Source organism: Rhincodon typus, chromosome 8, assembly GCF_021869965.1.
Source record: "Rhincodon typus isolate 14 chromosome 8, sRhiTyp1.1, whole genome shotgun sequence".
NCBI lineage: Eukaryota > Metazoa > Chordata > Chondrichthyes > Orectolobiformes > Rhincodontidae > Rhincodon > Rhincodon typus.
The window spans coordinates 46,733,392-46,755,681 of record NC_063339.1 but is presented as its reverse complement, the minus strand read 5'-3'; the positions used below and the strand labels follow the sequence as shown (position 1 = coordinate 46,755,681).

Sequence of the window (22,290 nt, the reverse complement as noted above, 5' to 3'; positions counted from 1 at the left end):
ACAATCCAGTTAGGGGACAAGTTTTTTTTAAGCAGGTGAAATTTGAAATCCCAGATACTTACAAAGAGAATAAAGGCACAAGATACAACTGTTTTATATGATCAGAAGATTTTTTTAACTATACAAGAGACAACTAAAAGCAAATCAATACTCTCTATCTAATACCTAACATACAAAAATAACTAAGTCAACATGAATTAAAAGGCAAACTGGTCAAACACACCATTAATTGCACATTAAATGGAAGACATAACCATGAATTTCACAGCAACCCATGCAAACATCCATGATCACTGTGAGTCACAGAATCCTTCAGAACTGTCTTCTGCTCATTCCTTCCAGGAATTTGAGCTCCACTCTTTTGAGGATATTGCTTTTGATTTCCCTCAATAGCTGCTCAAATTCAAACTGCCCCAAATGACAGTTTACCTTCTAGATGGTCAATTGCTTCTTTCAAGAATGCATCCCACTGGATCCACAAGGATGCACCCAGCATCTAATCACCTGCATTATACCAGCTATTTAGATCCTCAGAGCACAAAGCATTACTGTTGGGCTTCCAAGTCACAACTTGCAAATGCATCATGCAAGTACTTCTCCTAAATTACAATCTTCACGCTCTATTTAACCCTATCTAGGAGGATCTGGAAGAGATGCCTGAGACAAAATGCAAATAGACAGAAAATGAAAATTTTATGTGATTAAGGGATAATTGGGTGAGAACTGATATATATAAGATACAGGTAATCAGTGTGTTGGATTTGCCTGGTGTGTGGGCTGGAATAAATCTCTGACTCAAAGTGTATGCCTGGACTCTGTTGAACCAACCTTTAACCTGGTGTCTCTCAATGGTAGCAGAAAATAGCTTAGCTGTTTGTGAATCGAAAATTGAAGACCCAGTTTAATTCTAACCAAAGAGAAATCTAAAGAAGACATCAGAGAAATGGCAGAATCAAAATCTAAAATAATGGGATATGGTTACCCACCTCTGTTTTTGATCGTGAAGGTTAAAAGTGAAGTAACCATGTGGACCTGCTTTACTTATTTACTGAGGAAGAAACAAAGTACGACCTTGGCTCTTTTGCTACCATACAAAACCAGAATAAGAAAAGTTTTTTTGCAATTGGAAACTGACTATTTGAACACATATATGAACATTTAGACAAACTATTAACTTTCATGAATAAAACTGATTAACTTGATGATCTACTATCAGTTTATCAGGCATGGTCAGATTTTGACAAATTCAGAAAGAATAATGATAATGAAATTCACTGGGCAACATGCAAGATGGAAATATATCTGGAAATTCCCTGATCTCTGCTGGGATTTATGTTTTTAGTCCGTGCCAAAGTACCAAATTTAAACAGAAGTTAAATTTGCAGATAAACATACACTGCTTGAACAAACATCAGAAGCATAAAAAAATTCACTTCTTCAGTAGCAATAAGCCAAATGACAGAAAATGGCAGATTCATTGTTAACGGTCTGACAAGGCAGTCTAGATATAGGTCGCAGGTGATAGTAAGAAAGAAGAATAACTAAGAAGAACGAAAACAGAAATGTTTTTGACAACTTTGAGAGGCAAAGAGAATTTCTCACTTACAACGGAAGAATGCACCCCAGAAATGCCCAGAATGTAATCAATTAATGTTTCAGGTATGATTTCCAAATGATATAATAGAGTATTTGAGACTAAACATAAAAATGTAAATTCAGAAAAAGATAGAAATATGGATCAAAGAGAGACCACAACATTGGTCACAAATCATTTTAGCCATGATAAATGCTTTGGCAGCAGATTCTTTCAATTGTGTAGTATTACACAGTGGATACATGTCTACAGTGTGCGGATTAGACTGGCGCTTTGAGTAATGAGGATTAGGACAAAGCCAAGGAATTTAGACTTTGACCAGTTTCAGACTTGGGGATGAGTCGAGATTTTTTTTTTTTCGAACCCTTTATGTTAGTCTTGCTCTTAAGGTTGGCAAATGTATTTAAAATATCTGACCTCCAAGTTGCCAATTTTGGAAATCTGCTGAACATTTCAGCAGATTAAAATAGCATATAACATTATAACCTTAAACCCCTGAGTGAGTGAGACTCATCTAAGCTGGTTAAGCACATCTGACTTGCCCTGTTTCTTCTGCTATACTTAAAGTGGGCCTTTGGGTTACAGAATTAATTTCCTACATATAGGACAGCTCTTAATTGTAACGGTGCTGTAATTGTATTGTAATTGTAATTGTATTCCAGAGGTCCACCATTCTCAAGGAAAAGAAAAATTGCCCAATATCCTGTCTGTTTCTATGTCTGTGTGGTTTACATGGATATTGTTGGTCCTCACCAATCTGACAAACTAGAATTATTTACCAATAGTTATGCTATGCATCCTCTTTCATTATTTTAAAAACCTCAATCAGCTTACTTCTAAATTTACACTGACATAAAGCTAAACAGTTTACAGAATAAGAATAAAGAAATTTAACTACAAAGATGTACACAAACACATTTTTCTCCCTAATCCAGGAAAATAGCCTGATTAGGAACTAATAACTAAATCACATTCAGATAGAAAATTTTACAATTCAGGAATATGTTCTGACTTTATAACACTTCCCTTGACTGAGGAAAGATTGTGATTAAGCATGATCATTCAGCAAACATTGCTTTCCTAGGATATGTGAGGCCATGACTTAAGTGAAATTTGATAGTTACAAATTCTTTAAGAATTCAAGAAAGTTGTCTTTCAGGGAAACTAACAATGATCAAGACCAAATCTGGAGCAAAAAGGACCTCGTTACAATTAAGAGTTGACTTTATATGTAGGAAATTAATTATGTAACCCAAAGGTTCACTTTAAGTACAGCAGAAAAAACAGGGCAAGTCAGATGTGCTCAACAAACTTAGATGAGTCTCACGCACTCAGGGGATTAAGGTTATAATGTTATATGCTATTTTAATATTTGATGGATAGCCCACTTAAATATTTTTATTGTAACAACTAAGGAATAAAACTGGATTCTTTATTAGGAATAAGATTTCACTATCTGTCTTTTTTCCCAAGCTTTATCACAAGCTCTGGAACCTGGCTCTATACCCCTTTACCGTGGAGCTTTTACCTGGACCCTTATGATACCCAGGAACATTATAAGATTACTTTAATTTACTAGAATTCTGGGATTATCCCAGAAAGGCACTGGGATTACCATAAAATTGGAATTAAAGGATATGGAGATAATGCAGGAACATGGTGTTCTTGCAAAGGATCAGCCACAGGTGACCTGAATGAAGGAGGAAGCTCAAAGGTCCAACTTGTCCACTCTGTTCCTACTTTTTACACAAAGTGAATAAATCCATCTCCTTGATCCTAACGGACTAACTAAGGTTCTTCTAGCCAGGAATAATTCTCATAACTCTTCTCTGAATCATTTCCAAAACCATTATATAATCCACCATGTGTGGAGATCAAAATCGTACAGTATTCCAGTTGTGGTCTAACCAATGACCTACATAATGACAGAGTGGAGTCCTTTGATTTTTACTGAATGGTTCTATTAATATAACCAAATAAGATGTTAGCTTTGTCTACTATTTTTTCTAAACTGGCCATGCACCATAACATCTGGATCGTTTTCCCTGAACCTTTTTTAGTACCATCCCCTGCATATGGAAAGTACATTCTGTGCTGGTGACGTACCTAACCACAAGGCCCGTCAGATTTTGGTGGGCAGCCTTGGCATGACGCTGGTCTCAAGTAACATGAGTAAAGCATCAGTATTGGTGGGAGGGTGTTCTGAAGTGGTTATAAATTGGCTCACAGGTGAGTGGGACACCTAAGGGATGTTCTCCTGCTGGGTTAAATACCCAAGGGCAAGGAGGGTCTGAACACAGCATTGTTCACAATTTTTGCAACTCCCACCCCAGTTCTATTTTGCTGCATTACTGAAGTACCAGATAAATTACCAGAACAAAGCTTATTAGAAGTAACTCTTTATTTTTACCTCAGGATGATGTACTTCTTGTGGGGCATATGGGCCTTGACTGACTTGTGCTAACATTGTGCCAAGTGAGTATTTTTGCAATCCCTTACGTGTCTTTGAGATTACTTGTCCCTCACTGGGAGGATCTTCATCCTAAATAAAATAAAACTGTTCAATGTAAAAGAGAAATTTGCAAATAAATTGAAACATTTAGAATCTTTTTTTATCTTTAATAACATGCTGTTTTATTTTAGGTCACATTTTCAGCATAATTTCTGTATACTGAGTTACAATTTCTCGATTAATGAACAGAGTACAGGGGTAGACACCCTAATTTTGTTCGAGAAAAGGGATTACTTTTATATGTTTAATCATAGTTATTGAGGGTTTGCTTACGCAATGTTACCTTTCAAACTAAAGCTAAACCATTGGATTCAGTCATTCCTGCCAGCTTCAGTATTTTTCCTAACTGGATCTATATAAAAACAAACATTCTAATTTCCTCTCGTTGAGAATGCCAATGCTGGTAAATGGCTGGTCTTTGTTTTTCTGATTCTGTCTCCATCCTTCTTTCTCCTCCATGTCTATCTCTCTTGCCTGTCCACTTCTCTCCATTATTGTCCTGACTCCCAGTGTTTTTGAACTGTAATTTATCCTGGGCTCTGCAGGGACTGATATAGATGTTTAGACAAATTTGCAATTTAATCTTCCAAACATTTGTGACAAGGTGGATAGCTCTAATATGCAATGATTTTGTTTCAGAACAACTTTCCATAATTTGTTTATATCTGACGGCTTATAAGCCGTATATATGATTTAGGTGTGGAAGGGAAATTTAGGCACAGATTTTCACCAGGATGGAAAAAGCCTCTAAATGGGGAAAATGCAGGGTGCGGAGAGCTGAGACACCCAATTTCCAGACTGACAGCAAGGGCCTGCACAACCATTTTGAATGCAGCCCCCATCCTGCCTTGCTCCCAGTGGCTACTTCAAGCATCTAAACTGACCCCATTTTCTTGTGGGAACCTGATAGAAAATCCCAGCTGATCTCCTTTATTTTGCTGTAAGTGGCCCTTAATAAGCTGCATGTAGTCTGGTATCCCTGTACTTCCTGTGTGTAAATGGCCCAAGGGCAGGATACAGCCTGAGGAACCAGGATACCAGCCAGCAGGACAAATTACAAATTATAATAACAAGACCTATTTAACAAAGATATAAAGCTGACCAACACACAGTTTGAAATATTGAAACAACTATTTACCCTGTTAAAATATCCCAACATGCACACTCACATACAAGTTAAAGAAAAAGTGCGGAAACTTTCTCTGCAGCAATCAGCTTTGTGGGTGGAAACACTTGGGCTAAAATAGTTCATTCTTGGAGAATAAGAGGAATGAAGTGTGAAATGTTCTAGATTGCCACTATCTGGCATCCTTGTCACTGGGCACATTCAGATGTATCTCTGATGTATTTTCAGATGTGGTTTCTTCAGGATTTCAAGAGAAAATCTTCGAGAAGCCATTCAGAGGTATTTCAGCTTTTCAACTTTATTGGGATTCTACAGAGTTTTCGAGATCACATGGTCATAATGAGGGAGACTTCACCAGTGTGAGACTGAGACTAGAATTTGGGTCAGAGTCAGAATTTGGAACAGAGGGGAAGAGTTGCTCTAGAGTGAGGGGTGAGCAGATAGGGAATTGGGCATTGAGTGAGGGACCTACCTGTACTGAGACAAATGGTGGTGTGATGTCATATGTGCAGATAAAGCAGCTGATTATTGAGTATTTTTGGTTAGTATTTCCAACCTTTGAAGTGGAAGTTGGGTATTTAATTGGTGCTTAAGTACCCAAACATTTTTTCTTTATCTTTTCTGAGAAATAGCTTGTTATTTTTTCCATAGTAAGTCCATACCTATTCTAAGGGTAATGAATAGTTTATTTGGATTACAGGATGGCAGATCAGAAAGACAAAGTGGAATGTGAATCCTGTGGTATGTGTGAAATCATAGACATGCCAAGTGCACCAGACAAAGATATTGGCAGGATCCATTTAGAAGAATGAAGGAAGATCATACAGAATTCTAACACTATGAGAGAGGGCAAACACAGGGAAGATGTCCTTGATAACTGGGACACAGTCTAAAGGTTACAGGGTAGGCCTTTTAGGACTGAGACAAGGAGAAATTTCTTCACACAGAGAGTGGTGAGTCTGCGAAATTCTCTGGCACAGAAATGGTTGAGGCCAAAACGTTTAATGTTTTCAAAGAATTAGGTATATTTCTTAGGGCTAAGGGGATGAAAGGATACAGGGAGAAAGCAGGAACAGAGTTAGATGTTCAGCCATGATCATATTGAATGGCGGAGCAGCTTGAAGGGCCAGATGGTCTAGTCCTGTTCCTATTTTCTTTTGTTTCTATATTTCTGTGTAACCAGTTGCCCAAGCTTAAACGCTGGGTTTCAAAACTTGAGCAACAGCTAAAGTCACTTGTGCATCCATGAAGAGGAGAACTATATGTACAGCAGACAGGGAATGGATCGCTATCATGCAATCAAAGAAAACCAGGACAGTAATGCATAGAGTTAGCAGGGTATAGTGCCATGGTCTCCTCTGGCAATCCTAAGGAATTGTCCCTCTTGTCCACCATGCCATCAATCAGGTGCTCCAAACCCTGCCAGTAAAGTGGGTTGCCAGCTTGTTGTGTTGGCCATCTCTGGGGCATTTCTTCCCACAATAGAACTGTGAAAGGCAACTTGTGGCTTGCAGCATTTGAACTGGTCCATCACTGTGCTTTAAATATGGTGCTGATGACAAGAAACTCAAAGTATAGGTAATGAGATGGACATTGTAAAATTGCATGAGAATATTTTCTGGAATTCATGGAAAGAAAACCGCCATGACCCTCGCCGAAATTGACACTTAGTGATTTTTGAATAGCCTCCTTCTGCATCAAAGTTGTTCTGTGATTCTGTGAAGACAGAAAAATCTGAATTTTTTTTTGGGGGGGTGGGAGCGGAGAGAATCATATCACTGCAGCATTTTTAAATCTATGGTGAAATGCACATTTCTAGGCTATTTCAGTTGGGTGAAACATTAACTTTCTCTTTCCTTACTGCTTGTTACCATCAAGTTTGTAGACCAATGTATTTGTACAAAATTATCAAAGTGATGCCAGCACTTCAGGATTCAGAGCAGTTAGTATGTGTAATACAGGATGAAGTCCATACCAGCAAAAAAGAATTACCTTTCTGAATTATGCACACGCTTCACAAATGTGACCCCATTTTAATTCACCACCACTTTCTCAAGGGCAATTAGGATGGGTTGACCAGTGACACCTACACCTTATGAATGTGGACAAGGTCAGAAATCACACAACACCAGGTTATAGTCGAACAGGTTCATTTGAAAACACAAGCTTTTTGAGTCTTACTCCATCTTCAGGTGTTAGTGAGGGAGGTAGTATCAGACACAGAGTTTGTAAGTAAAAGGTCAGAGTTTGTAAGTAAAAGGTCAAAGGGTGACACCACTGATGTGGATGTACTAAACAAACCTAAGATGCTTGTTTTCAAATAAACCTGTTGGATTATAACCTGGTGACGTGTGATTGCTGACCTTGTCCAACACGAGCACCTCCACATCATGATCACCTTATGAATGTGTATATGTACAATACATACATGTGTATATATCCTACATATGTTACTGTAGAAAATTAACATGACTCCAGATGCCAGAAAACAAAAGCAACATGGAAGCCGAATAGCATTTGCGATGTTATTATTAAAGTTCAGGTCCTAGAGTCATGCAGCAGGAAAAGACCCTTGTTCACGCTGTCAAGATTTTCTAAACTGAACTAGTCCCATTTGCATTTTCCTGCGTTTGGTCCACATCCCTCTAAACCTTTGCTATTGATGTACTTGTCCAAATGTCTTTTAAATATTATAATTGTAACCGCCTCTATAATTTCCTCTGGCAGTTCATTCCATATAAGCACCACTCTCTGTGTGAAAAGTTATCCCTCAGATCCCTTTTAAATCTTTCCCCTCTCACCTAAAACCTATGCCCTCTGGTTGCGGACTCCCCGACCCTAGGGAAAAGACCTTTGCTATTCACGCATTGCCTATGCCTCTCACAATTTTATGAACTTTTAGAAGGTTACCCCTCAGCCTCCTATGCTCTAGAGAAAGAAGTCCCAGCCTACCCAGCCTCTCCTTGTAACTCCAGTCTCGGTAACATCCTGGTAAATCTTTTCTGCAACGTTTCCAGTTTAATAACATCCTGCCTATAAGATATATGTTACATTTTATATTTTAAATGTAAACATGAAAATCCGTGGCCTTCAAGTACTTTTCAAGATGTTGCTACTTTATATTGTCATGTAGGCTTCAGCCAGGTTGTACATAATCCAAGGTAGACAAACAGGAGGCTGGAAGAACTCAGCAAGCCAGGCTGCATCTGGAAGAAAGGAGAAGTCAACATTTCAGGTATTACTCTTTGTCAGGACTGAATGTAGGTGGAGTGGAAGGGAGGAGCAGGGCTGGAAAGGAAGCTGGGGGGTGGGTGGGATGGTTATTTGAAATTAGAGAACTCAATGTTTAGTACTCCGGATTGTAGGGGGCGCAGGTGGAAGATAAGGTGTAGTTCCTCAAATTTGTGTTCCGAGTCGCTGCGACATGGGAGGAGGCTGAGGATGGACATGTTGGAGGGGGAGTTGAAATGGGTGGTGACTAGGAGGTTGGCCATGTCAGGCCAGGCGAAGATGTTTGGCAAGACGGTCGCCTAGTCTACATTTAGACTCACCGATGTACAGAAGACCACATCAGGAGCAAGGGATGCAGTAGACTAGGTTGGAGGAGATGCAGGTGAAACTCTGTCTCATTTGGAAGGACTGTTTAGGGCCCTGGATGGAGGTGAGGGAGGTGGTATGTGGGCAGGTGTTGCATCTTTTACGTTTTCAGGGGAAGGTACCGAGCGGGTTGGAGTGGCTGGTGGGGAGTGTGGCGCGAACTAAGGAGTGGCAAAGGGAATGGTCCTTGTGGAAGGCAGAGAGGGTGGGGAGTGGAAAAAGTGGGGCGGTGGTGGGGTCTAATTGGAGTTGAAGGAAGTGTTTGAGGGTGATTCATTAGATGTGCAGGCTGGTGGGGTGGAAAGTGAGGTCAGGGGGCACCCTATCTTTATTATGTTTGGAGGAGGGGGGAGTTAGACCTATTGGGTGGGGTATGGAGGACGCATGGTGGAGGGCTGTCTGGATGACACAGAGCGGGGAGAAAAGAAAGTTGTTTGAAATAGGAGGACATCTGGGATGCTTGGAAGTGGAATGCTCGTCAGAGCAGATGTGACGGAGATGGAGAATTTGGGAAAACGGGATGGAGTTTTTGCAGGATGCAAGGCGGGAGGACGTGTAGTCCAGGTACCTATGGGAGTCTTTGGGTTTCTCGTAAATGTTGGTGCGTAACCTGTCACCAGAAATGGAAACGGAGAGTCAAGAAAGGGGAGGGAGGTGTCTGAGATAGACCAAGTGAAATTGAAGGCAGGGTGGAAGTTGTTAGCGAAGTCAATGAACTGCTCCAGTTTAGCCTGGGTGCAGGATGCAGCACCAATGCAGTCATCGATGTAACAGCAGAAGAGTTGGGGAACAGTACCGGTGTACATATGGAAGAGGGACTGTTCCACACAAACGACAAACAGGCAGGCCTAGCTGGAGACATGCGAGTGCCCATGGCCACCCCCTGGATTTGGAGAAAGTGGGAAATATTGAAGGAAAAGTTATTGAGGGTGAGGACTAATTCGGCGAGGTGGAAGAGGCTATTGGTGGAGGGGACCTGGATGGGTCTGTTGGAGAGGAAAATACTGAGGGCCTGTAGGCCATCCTTGTGGGGTATGGAGGTGTATAGGGATTGAACGTCCATAGTAAAGATGAAGCACTGGGGGCCAGGGAAGTGGAAGTTTCCGAAAAGGTGGAGGACATGGTTTGTGTTCTGGATGTAGGGGGTGTGCCTGGACTAAGGGGGAGGGAATGGAGCCGAGGTAGGAGGAGGTGAGTTCGGTGGAGCTGGAGCATGCAGAGACGATGGGTCGTCCGGGGTAGTTGGGCTTGTGGATCTTGGGGAGCAGATAGAACCAGGCAGTGTAGGGCTAGGGGACTATAAGGTTGGAGGCGGTGGAGGGGAGATCACTGGAGACGATGAGGTCATGGACAGTGTGGGAGACGGTAGCTTGATGGGCCATGGTGGGGTCGTGGTTAAGGGGGAGGTAGGACGTGGTGTCGGAGAGTTGGCGTTTGGCCACTATGACATAGAGGTCCGACTTCCAGACTACCACTGCCCTGCATTTGTCAGCGGGTTTGATAGTGAAACAGGGATTAGTGTGGAGTGAGTGGAGCGCCGCACTTTTGGAGGGTGGGGTTGGAGTGGGTGACGGGGGTGGAGAAATCAAGGTGGTTGCTGTCACGTTGGCAGTTAGCAATAAAGAGGTCCAGGGCGGGTAAGAGGCTGTAAGGGGGTGTCCAAGAGGAGGAGGAAGATTAGAGGCCGGAGAAGGGGTCCCCGGAGGGTGGTTGGAAGGCTTTATTGAAGAAGGCAGCATGGAGGTGGAGGTGGCAGAACAAGAGCTCCATGTTGTGGCGGGCACAGAAATTGTTGAAGTGGGGGGTGGAGGGGCATGAATGTGAGCCCTTTGCTGTCCATGACCTCACCACCTACCTGGACTACACCTCCTCCCACCATGTATCCTGCAAAAACTCCATCCCATCTTCCCAGTTCCATCTATCTCTCGCTTCTGCTCTGACGAAGAGACGTTCCACTCCCAAGCATACTGCATATCCTCTTATTTCAAATAACATTCTTTTCCTCCCTCTGTCAAGAAGTGTAATACGAAACATTGACTTCTTTCCTCCTGGCTTACAGTGTTCTTCCAGCCTCCTGTTTGTCTACCTTGGATTCCAGCATCTGCAGTATTTTTTGTCTCTACATAATCCATGCTGACTGAAGCCTATCTCCATACAATCCATAGACACACCCTCTTCCCAAACTGCCTCCTATCGCCATTACTTAAGCTTTCTCTCCCATCTTGAACTCACTCACTTGTGCCTTCCCTTCCAAATTCAAATCAGTCTGTACTTATCTGTGTCTAACCAGGCCGAGCTAGAAGTGGTGCAGGGCAGTGATTGCTGCTGTGGACGGGATGTGATTAGGCCATGGTTGACTGGAATCTCCACCCTCCCAGAGCTGGAATGAAGTCTGAAGACAAGTAGGAGGCAGCGATTGGATTCAGGCTGAGTTGCTCCATTGCTAATTGGGCCTTGAGATTGGGTAAGAAAATTCAGCCTTCCTTAGCCTGCAGAAGTGACTGAAATGGCAGGAAGTGGCACTAGAAAGAAGGCCCAACACAGGTTCATGAGAGCAGCAATGAACAGGGTCAGAACCCCTGCATCTGCCAGATTGGCAGTGGATTAATGAGAGAGGGGCTGGCAGAGGTCAGAAATAAATTAAAAGGTCGGAATTATGCAGTCAGAATTCTGCCAAGTGACAGAAATTTCTCACTTCTGAAATTTTCTAATCATTGTTATTTTTCACATAAATAATTTTTAACATGAATCGTACTTTGTTATAGGGCTAAAGATAATCTATTATAAACAATATCAATGTAATACAAGTATCAGTTGACAAACATTTTTTTTGTGATCATTAAGCTCCAGTCATTAGAATCTGATACACTTTTTAACTTCACCTCATTAGTGACATGTAGAGGATGGTTTTCCTCCTATTGTGCTCAAGGGTATAAGGGTTCCTAGAGTGCAACACAGAAGAAAACTGGGCGAGGAGAACTGAAGCAAGTAACAAAGCCCACTTTATCATCTTTCTACTAACTTAAGTGGACATCAAGTGAGTTAAAATCAAATACACATGAACTTCCTGACATGATCACCCTCTATCTGCTGTCTCCAGATGATCTTTTACGCCTGTTGCATTTACTGAAAACTTGCACATTCCCTTACAGACCCACTTCACAATTTATCTGAGGAATGTGGGTATAATGAGTTAATTGAAAGTAATACACATTTGAATTATTCTTTTCATTTTTAACATTGTATAATAAATTTTTTTGGGTCAACGCAGCATCCAGGTTTCTGATAATTTACATTCTCAGGATAATTATTCTGACTTTGGCATCTTACTGATTATGAATTAATGTACTGGTCATGATAAAAATATGGTCCAAAATTAGAGCTTCAACTGTACATTAAACATGAACACTTCAAAAACACAAATTCAATTACATTTAGTCTACAGCAAAGAAATCTCCAATTGTTTATCTAACTGACAATCTTCATTATATTTTTCATTATTTAGCAAGTATAGAAAGTAAAGAATGTCTAGCACTCAAGTTCTGTACTTTTTGTGTAAATACAGGGCATGGAGTTAAGATTTAAGATAATGGTTGTCTTATTTCTTCCCTTTTCTCCTTCTCTTGCAAATTTTCTGCCCTCTTTCTTTCCTGATTGCAAAGGCTTCATGCTGAGGTACAATTCCATGGGCACTGCTTGCTCTCCAGTACCTCAGCTAAGTTACTATTATTCAGTATGCAGTCTGATTCTCTCCTCACTAGGTAGCAATCAGAAGCAGGAACACTAGCTGATTTTCTCAACCCTGACCCAAAGACATTGAGGCAGATTGCAGAGCCCATACTGCTGCCAGCTGAAGTCAGTTAATTCAAAACAGAATGAGAATCAAACTTAGGACAGCATTTGTTGAATTAACTTGGTCAGCCTTCCATGTAGCCAACTTTTTTTTTCAGTTAGCAAAATGCTATGGAAATTGCAGCAGTGAGTTTCACTAGACATTTGTTTGCATGTTTTAGGTTGGTGATTTACTGCAACATTCTTGGCTTAGGAAGGGCATATCTCAGTTAGTGTTATTATTTCTGATGTCTATTCAATGTGCATGAGTGGAGACTGGGTGAGGACAGGATTGAACTTGGTGGTAATACCCACTTTGACCAAATAGTCATCTGACATTCAGTGTGAAGCTCAAAAATAATTATTTTGATTCTGTCATCCGGATCAAAGCAGGCCATTTGCTCCAACTTATCCATACAGGTGTTTATGCTCTACTTGAACATGTCTCCCATCATTTCTTATTTAAACTTACCATCATAACCATTTATTCATTTCACCATCATCTGCTTTTCTGATTTCAACCTTAGCCCCCATCCTCCACTAACCCTACTCTAGTAAAGAGAAGGCATAAGAAATACTGGGTTGGCTAAAAATTGAGAAGGTATTAGAAAAAAATGGCTGAGTTAAGGTTGGTAAGTCATCAGGACCAGATCAAATGCATACTAGGAATATTGAGAGAAATAAGACTAAAAATTGCTGAGATACAGGTCAAAACCTTCCATCCTCTTTAGGAACAGGGATGGTGCTGGAGGACTGGGGATCTGGTTACACACTTGTTCAAGAAAGGTGTAAGCATAAATGGCTAAGTTTTAGGTTGACAATATAAATTGTGGAATGCTACATGGATCATTGCTGGTTCCTCAACTATTTATTAAGTATTTTATTGACTTGGATGAAGGGACCAACTGCATTGTAAACAAATTTGCTGATAGTATAAATAGGAAGCAAAGCAAATTATAAGGAGGACACAAGGAGTCTGCAAAGGAATATATATAAATTATGTGAGAGAAAAATGGCAAATGGAATGTCATGTGAGAAAATGCCAGAATCCCCATTTTGATCAGATAAATAGAAAAACAGACTACTGTTTAAACAGAGAGACTTAGAATCCTGCAATACAGAGGAATCTGGGCCTCCGCCTAGACAAATCACAAGACAATAGCATGACAGGTACAGCAAGTAATTAGCAGGAAAATAGAATATTAACTATTATTGTGATGGGGATGATGTATAAAAGTAGGAAGACTCACTACAACTGTAGGGCATTGATAAGAAAACATCTAGAGTATGCTCTATAGTTTATTTATCATTACTTAAGGAGGAGATATAATAGTATTTTAAGCAGATCAGTGTATGTTCATAGGAATGATACCTGGAGTTATAAACTTGTCTTATGAGGAAAGGTTAAGCAGGCTCAGCTGATACTTATTGGAAATTAGAAGAATGAGATGTGATCTCATTGAAACAATAACATTAATGTAAGAGTTTGAGAGAGCCTGACAAGGTAGGTGCTGAAACAATGCTTCTCCTCATGGGGGGAAACTAGAACTAGAAGGACAGTTCCAATATAAGGGATCTCCCCTTTAAGTCATGGAAGAGGAGGAATGTCATGTCTCAGATGGTTCCTAATCTTTGGAGGACGGATCATTGAATATACTTAAGACTGAATGAGACAGGTTTTTGATCTATGAGAGAGTCTATAGCTATGGGAGTCAGGCAGTTAAGACCACTATTAGAAAGTCATAACCTTTTTGAACGATGGAGCTGTCTCAGGGGGTCAAGTCACCTACTCCTGATCCTACTTATGTTCTTACAATGAGCACATTTACTGTAGTCCAGTCAGATTAATCTTAGAGGTGAAGAAGTTTTTAGAAATGATAATCTAGGGCAGAATTAAGTGACTTAGGCAAATACAGATTAATTAATGAAAGCTAGTACAATCTGTTCAAGGCTTAAGTTCCTTAAGTTTTTTAATGAGGTTTAAGAGGGTGATGCAGTTGATGGAGTGTATAAAGATTTCCAAATCATAACAGAGTCATAAGCAAGTTTAAAGCTCATGATACAAAGTGGGCAGTGGGAGCATGTGTACAAAGTTGACTGAGCGACACGAAACAGCGAGTAGTGGTAAATGTTTTTTTAAGACTGAAGGAAGGTATATAGTGCCATTCCCCAAAGGTTGGTGTTAAGAAACCTGTTATTCTTGATCTACATTAATAGCGTTGATTTGGGCATGCAGGGTACGATCTTAAAATTTGTACATGATATATAACTTGGACATATTGTGAACTATTACGGTGGCAGAGATAAACAGTCTGGTGAAATAAGCAGACACGTGGCAGGTGAAATATAATATAACTTTATGCATTTTTATAAGAAGAATGAGAAGATGCAATATAAAATAAAGGATACAATTCTATAAGGGGCAGGAACAGAGGGACCTGTGGATATATACACATAACATTGAAGGTGTCAGTGCAAGTTGAAAGAGTAATTATTAAGGTCTATAAAATTTTGGGCTTTAGAGATAAAGGCATAAAACTCCAAAAGCAAGGAAGTTATGGTGAACCTTTACAAAATACTGGCTTGGTCTCAACTGCAATATTGTGTCCAATTCTGGGCAATGCATTTTAATAATAACATAAAGACATTGAAGGGAATGTGTAAAAGATTTATGAAAATCACTCCAGAGACAAAGAACTTCAGTTATACTGATAGATTGAAGAAGCTGGGGCTGATCTTCTTAGAGAAGAATAGTTGAAAGGTGACTTAAGAAAAGTGCTCAAAATTATGGAGAGACAGTACTTAGGGAGAAAAAAGACCAAGATCCGGAGGACACTGATTTAAGATGACTGGTGCAAGAACCAAGGTGACTTAAGGAAAACTATTTTGTACGAATGGGTAGGATCTGCAATGCATTACTGAATCTATGGTGAAGACAGATTATATTTTGGTTTTCAAAAGTGAATTGAATAATTTTTTAAACTGAAAATAAATTGTTGTGCTGCAGGGAAAAGACTGAGGAGGGAGGTTCTAGTTAAGTTGTTCTTGCACAGAGATGGCGCAGATATGACATTCTGTAATTCTACACATGAATCATTCTGGCAACCGAGGTGAGGGGGAAACCCCAGGGCCAGCAAGCACTGAACTCTGCACTCAAAGATTCAAACTTGATCAATGACATTTAACTAACTACTTAATTTCTTCAGAAAGACAGTAGAGTTACTGCAATCAAATAAACTTGGTCTTTTTGGGAAATGCTTTGGTATAAACTATAATTATATAATTAGAATTAAGAATTATCATTATCACATACAAAATACATTCAATTATAAAACTCCAGTTTTAGCAACAAAACACAAATGAAACACAGCTCAAAATATTCAAAACCAGGGATGGCAGTGAATTGAATGCAAAGATTTTATTGAATGAGTTTGCAAAGCTGTATTTTTAATAAACTTACCATTTCTTGAGCATCCTGGAGTGTACTAGACAGACTAACATTGAAGTTTGGAAAGTAGATACCTTCTTCGATTAATGCTGAAAAGCAAAATACATACTGTATAAGCAATAACACACCTGAAAGTGTTATCAGAAATGCTGAAGATATTAGATACACCAAAGGTTTTGGACCCTGACAACATCCCGACAATAGAGCTGAAGACTACCAGAAATATCAAGCTAAGCTGTTTGTGTGCAACCAAAGGCCAACATCATAAGTGGTAAGTCGTAAGTGATTAAGAGTTATTATATTCTTAAGGTTCAAAATAGTTGATAAGGTTAGTTAAATATGTAAACATATAACGAAATATGAAGTTGAATACAAGTGACTCAGGAGGGGGGAAACCAAGTCGTAATGCAGTTGGTAGTTGGGAACAGTGTAGTGAGAGTGTTTGGCATGAGTCCAGATGCCTGTGTTATGTGCCTGGTGCCAGAGATTGGAATGTCTGCTCAGAGCTGGACAGGAACTTGAGTGGGAGGGGGAGAATAGAGTCACTATGCTCTAGAGGCAAAAAAAAGGGTCTGCATAGTCAGTCTGTGGAACTAGGTGACAAATTAAAAAGCGGAACGTGAAAGGTCATAATTTTTGCATTATTACATGATTGGCAAATCAACAAGACAAATCAGAATAGAGAGATGACTGTGGGGCTCAAAGGATTGTGTGGGAGAACTGGGTTCTAGTTTGTGAAGCATGGCACCAGTAACTAGGAAAGTTGGATCTGTACTGATGGGATGGTTTCCACCTGAAATATGCTATAGCTGAAGTTCTTGCTAACTCCATTACAGAGACATTGCTGCAGAATGTCATGGATTGGGACCTGAATCTAAAGGGTACAGGACATTTAGAACTGACAGGAATATAGAAAACTGTAAAGGAATGACTCTGTTGGCTAATGGTGGTATTGATACAATTGAGAAGGATGATCTCAGTTCAGGAAACCAAGATAAGGAATTAGGTTGGGTAGAAATCAGATATGATAAAGGTGAGAAATCACTTGTGGGTATGGTGTAAAGGCTCCCTAACAGTCGCAACACAGTAGGTGGAGTATAAGCAAAGAAATAATGAGAACTTGCCAAAAAGGTACAGTGATAATCATGGGACAATTTAATTTACATATTGGCTGGAAAACTTAGACAGGCAAAGGTAGCTTAAGACAGGAATTTTTCGGTTGGTGGGGGGGGATAATTTCAATGGGACCCAACCAGACAGCAGGCTATACCAGTCCTAGTTTCGTTTAATGAGATAAGATTAGTTAATGATCTCATAGTGAAGGCATCCCTAGATAGCAGTGACCATAATATGATGAAATTTTCCATTTAACTTGAAAGAGAGTGGAATGGGTCAGAGGCACTTTGCAAAAGTTAAATAAGGACAATTGCGTGGGCATGAATGCAGAGCTGGCTTAGGTGAATTGGCAAATTAGTTTAAAGGTTAGGTCAACAGAGATTCAATGGCAGACATTTAAGAAGATAGTTCAGAGTATAAAGAGGAGACACATCCCAAGTAAGAAAAATTCCAAAGAACCGATCCACTATCCATGGTTAGCTAGTAATGTTAAAGATAGTGTCAAACTTAAAGCAAAAGCATATCATTGTGCAAACACAAGTGCCAGGTCAGATTATTGGACTGAATATTGTAAAAAGAAAAAAAATGACCAAAAAATAAAGAGGAAAAATTATAGTATGGGCAAAAGCTGCCAGCACTATAAAACAGATAGTAAGAACTTCTATTTAAAGAAAAGAGTTGACAAAGTGGATGTTGCTGTTACATGAAGTGACATTATAGAGTGAATAATGGAAAATAAGGAAATGGTAGACAAATCGAACAGGTGTTTTGTACCAGTCTTCAAAAGTAACATCTCAGAAGCAACAATAAATCAGGAAATGGAAGGGAAGGATGAACTCAGCCAAATCACAATCACTCAATGTGGCTGTGAGTGAATTGTTGGAGATACAGGCTGACAAGTACCCAAGTCCAGATGGACATCATTCTTGGATCTTCAAAGACGTGGTTAACAAGATAGTTGATGCAATGGTTTGATTTTCCAAAACCCTTTTGAATTAAGGATAGCCCCATTAGATTCAAAGACAACGAATAGAACTCCTTTATTCAAAAAGTGAAGGAGGCAGAAATGTGGAAGCCAGTTAGCTTAACATCTGTCATAGGAAACATGATCAAAGCTAATATTAAGCAGTTACACATTGGAAAAGCTCGAGGTAATCACATAGAGTGAGTACGGTTTTGAGTAAAAGAAATCATGTTTGATCAATCTATTAAAGTACTTCGAGAAACATGTGCTATAGAGAAAGAGGAACTGGTGGATGTACTATATTTAGATTTCCAGAAGGCATTTGACAAGATGCCATGTCAAAGCAGAAAATAATAGTTCATGAAGCAGGGGGTAGCATTTTAGCTTGGACAGAGGACTTGTTGGCTAACAGGAAGCAGAGAATAGGTATAATTGGGTCCATTTTAGATTGGCAAGACGTAATTCACAGTAGGACCTCAGCCATTTACAACTTATATGAATGACTTTGATGAAGGTAAAGAGTTAGGTTTGCAAGTCTGCTGATAATACAAATATAGGCAGGAAAGTATGTTGTGAAGAGAACATAAGGAAGTTACAAAAAGACATATATATTATGTGAGTGGGCAGAGACGTGGCAGATAGAGGATAACATTGGAAAACGGGAAATTGTCCATCCTACCAGCAAGAAGAAAAAATGGTGAGAGATTGCAGAGTTCTGAGATGCAAAGTGACCTGACTTTCTGAATGCATGAATTACTAAAGGTTAGTTTGCAGGTACAACAAGTAGTAAAGAAGGCAAATACGATGTTATCAACAATTGCAAGGGAAACTGAATACAAAAGTATGGAGATTATGCTTCAGTTATACAGGACATGGTGACAATGAATCTGGAGTACTATGCACAACATTGGTCACCTTAATTAAGGAAGGATATAAATGTAACAGAGGGAGGGTGGGCTGTCTTATGAGGAAAGGTTGGCAAGGCTAAGCTTGAATCTTCTAGAGTTTAGAAGAGTAAGATGTAGCTTAATTGAAATATTGTTTACAGGGTAGAGGTGGTGAAGATGCTTCCTCTTATGTAAGAATCTAGAACTAGAGGTCAATGGGGCCGGTCAAGGACAGTATTGGGAAGTTGTGCGTGGAGTCCGAAGAGATAGGAGAGGTGCTAAATGAATATTTTTCGTCAGTATTCACGCAGGAAAATGACAATGTAGTCGAGGAGAATACTGAGATACAGTCTATTAGACTAGACGGGATTGAGGTTCATAAGGAGGAGGTGTTAGCAATTCTGGAAGGTGTGAAAATAGATAAGTCCCCTGGGCCGGATGGGATTTATCCTAGGATTCTCTGGGAAGCTAGAGAGGAGATTGCAGAGCCTTTGGCTTTGATCTTTACGTCGTCATTGTCTTCAGGAATAGTGCCAGAAGACTGGAGACTAGCAAATGTTGTCCCCTTGTTCAAGAAGGGGAGTAGGTAATTATAGACCAGTGAGCCTTACTTCAGTTGTGGGTAAAGTGTTGGAAAGATTATAAGAGATAGGATTTATAATCATCTAGAAAGGAATAATTTGATTAGGGATAGTCAACACGGTTTTGTGAAGGGTAGGTCATGCCTCACAAACCTTATTGAGTTCTTCGAGAAGGTGACCAAACAGGTGGATGAGGGTAAAGCGGTTGATGTGGTGTATTTGGATTTCAATAAAGCGTTTGATAAGGTTCCCCATGGTAGGCTATTGCAGAAAATACGGAGGCATGGGATTGAGGGTGATTTAGCGGTTTGGATCAGAAATTGGCTAGCTGTAAGAAGACAGAGGGTGGTGGTTGATGGGAAATGTTCATCCTGGAGTTCAGTTACTAGTGGTGTACCTCAAGGATCTGTTTTGGGGCCACTGCTGTTTGTCATTTTTATGAATGACCTGGATGAGGGCGTAGAAGGATGTGTTAGTAAATTTGCGGATGACACCAAAGTCGGTGGAGTTGTGGATAGTGCGGAAGGATGTTGTAGGTTACAGAGGGACATAGATAAGCTGCAGAGCTGGGCTGAGAGGTGGCAAATGGAGTTTAATGCGGAAAAGTGTGAGGTGATTCACTTTGGAAGGAGTAACAGGAATACAGAGTACTGGGCTAATGGTAAGATTCTTGGTAGTATGGATGAGCAGAAAGATCTCGGTGTCCATGTGCACAGATCACTGAAAGTTGCCACCCAGGTTGATAGCGTTGTTAAGATGGCGTACAGTATGTTAGGTTTTATTGGTAGAGGGATTGAGTTTCGGAGCCATGAGGTCATGTTGCAGCTGTACAAAACTCTGGTGCGGCCGCACTTGGAGTATTGCGTACAGTTCTGGTCACCGCATTATAGGAAGGATGTGGAAGCATTGGAAAGGGTGCAGAGGAGATTTACCAGGATGTTGCCTGGTATGGAGGGAAGGTCTTATGAGGAAAGGCTGAGGGTCTTGAGGTTGTTTTCGTTAGAGAGAAGAAGGTTAAGAGGTGACTTGATAGAGACATACAAGATGATCAGAGGATTAGATAGGGTGGACAGTGGGAGCCTTTTTCCTCGGATGGTGATGGCTAGCACGAGGGGACATAGCTTTAAATTGAGGGGTGATAGATATAGGACAGATGTCAGAGGTAGGTTCTTTACTCAGAGAGTAGTAAGGGCGTGGAATGCCCTGCCTGCAAAAATAGTAGACTCGCCCACTTTAAGGGCATTTAAATGGTCATTGGATAAACATATGGATGATAATGGAATAGTTTAGGTTAGATGGGCTTCAGATTGGTTTCACAGGTTGGCGCAACATCGAGGGCTGAAGGGCCTGTACTGCGCTGTAATGTTCTATGTTCTATGTTTAAAAATCAAGGTGGCCATTTAAAGCAGAGCTTAGGTCAAAAGTTTTCTGTCAGAGGGTCATGTGACATTGGAACTCGGTTCCTGAAAAAGTGATGGAAGTAGAGACCTTTAATATTTTAAAGGCAAAGGTAGACAGATTCCACTCCTGGTCACAATTTATATCTATCTGGAAATGGAGATGGTTACAGTTGTTTGTCTTAGTTCCTGGCCATTACTGTAGGAGTTTTTCAGGGGAATGACCTCAGCCTAACCATCTTCAGCTCCTTCATTAATGTCATTCTTCCACCATCAAGTCAGAAGTAGAGCCGATGGCTGCACAATATTCAGTACCATTTGCAACTCCTCTGATACTGAAGCAGTCTGTGCCAATACGCAGCAAGAACCAGCTCATGCTTGGGCTGAAAAGTGGCAAGTAACATTCATGTCACACTAGTGCCAGATAATATCAATGTCCAACAAGAGAAATCTAACTATCTCCCCTTCACATTCAATGGCATTACCATTGTTGAATCTTCCACCACTTACATTCTGGTGGCTACCCTAAATTGAACTGGACCAGCCATATAAATGCAGTAGACACACGAGCAAGACTTTGCTATAATGTCTTTTTTTTTCCACTGTTTGTTAACTTAGGGGAATTTATTCTTAACTGTGGGCAGTTTTAGGCCGTGTACCTGCTATCATTAAGAATTGCGTGAAATAGCCCATACCTAAGGGCCTTAGAGCCAGGACAGAAAATAAGTATTTATTCATTAGTTAATTAAGTAGTCTGGTGTAGCTCTACCTTTTGCTGCGGCCATTTGCCCATAGTTTATGAGGATCTCTCCTTCAGAGATGTTTCGGTCAGCGGTCTCTGTTTCAGTGATGGAGATTGTTGAGCTACTTCCTTCTGTTGATGGGAGTGGAGTCAGCAATTGAACAGGGGCTGTTGAAATTTGCACATCTGGCAGAGATGGAGCTGGAATTACGGGAGTGACAGCATGTAGTGGTAGGGCCAAAGTCTCAGGATCTTCATCCTTAGCTACCGACATAACACTAATGTGCAAAAGATAATAGGCAGAAATAGTAAATGAGGAAGTCAAATACGAAATACTACTTCACATCAAGAACTGTACCGGATACAGAAATAGAATGATTTTCAGAAAGAAACTTTAAATCATAGGAAAAATAATGAATCAAGCTAGTATCCGCATTGTAAATTAAACCCAATGAACTACCAAACACTAAATTTGTGCCAATTCTCCATAATCCT

General features: G+C 40.2%; 1 protein-coding gene across 5 annotated transcripts in view; it reads right to left on the bottom strand.

The window, feature by feature from the left end:
* The window catches only part of kiaa0586 (KIAA0586 ortholog), a 90,801-nt gene extending 68,731 nt beyond the window's left edge, over nucleotides 1–22,070 (bottom strand). For 4 of the 5 annotated variants that reach the window (XM_048600288.1, XM_048600289.1, XM_048600287.1 and 1 more), the window contains exons 1-3: nucleotides 21,823–22,070; nucleotides 16,121–16,197; nucleotides 4,005–4,136 (exon numbers count right to left, since the gene is read on the bottom strand). In XM_048600288.1, coding sequence (XP_048456245.1) covers nucleotides 4,005–4,136; nucleotides 16,121–16,197; nucleotides 21,823–22,069 — 456 coding nt within the window. In that variant the 5' untranslated portion in view covers nucleotide 22,070. The remainder of the gene's footprint in view (nucleotides 1–4,004; nucleotides 4,137–16,120; nucleotides 16,198–21,822) is intronic. The other variant, XM_048600290.1, reaches the window with a different exon arrangement.
* Between the last annotated feature and the right edge of the window lie 220 nt (nucleotides 22,071–22,290).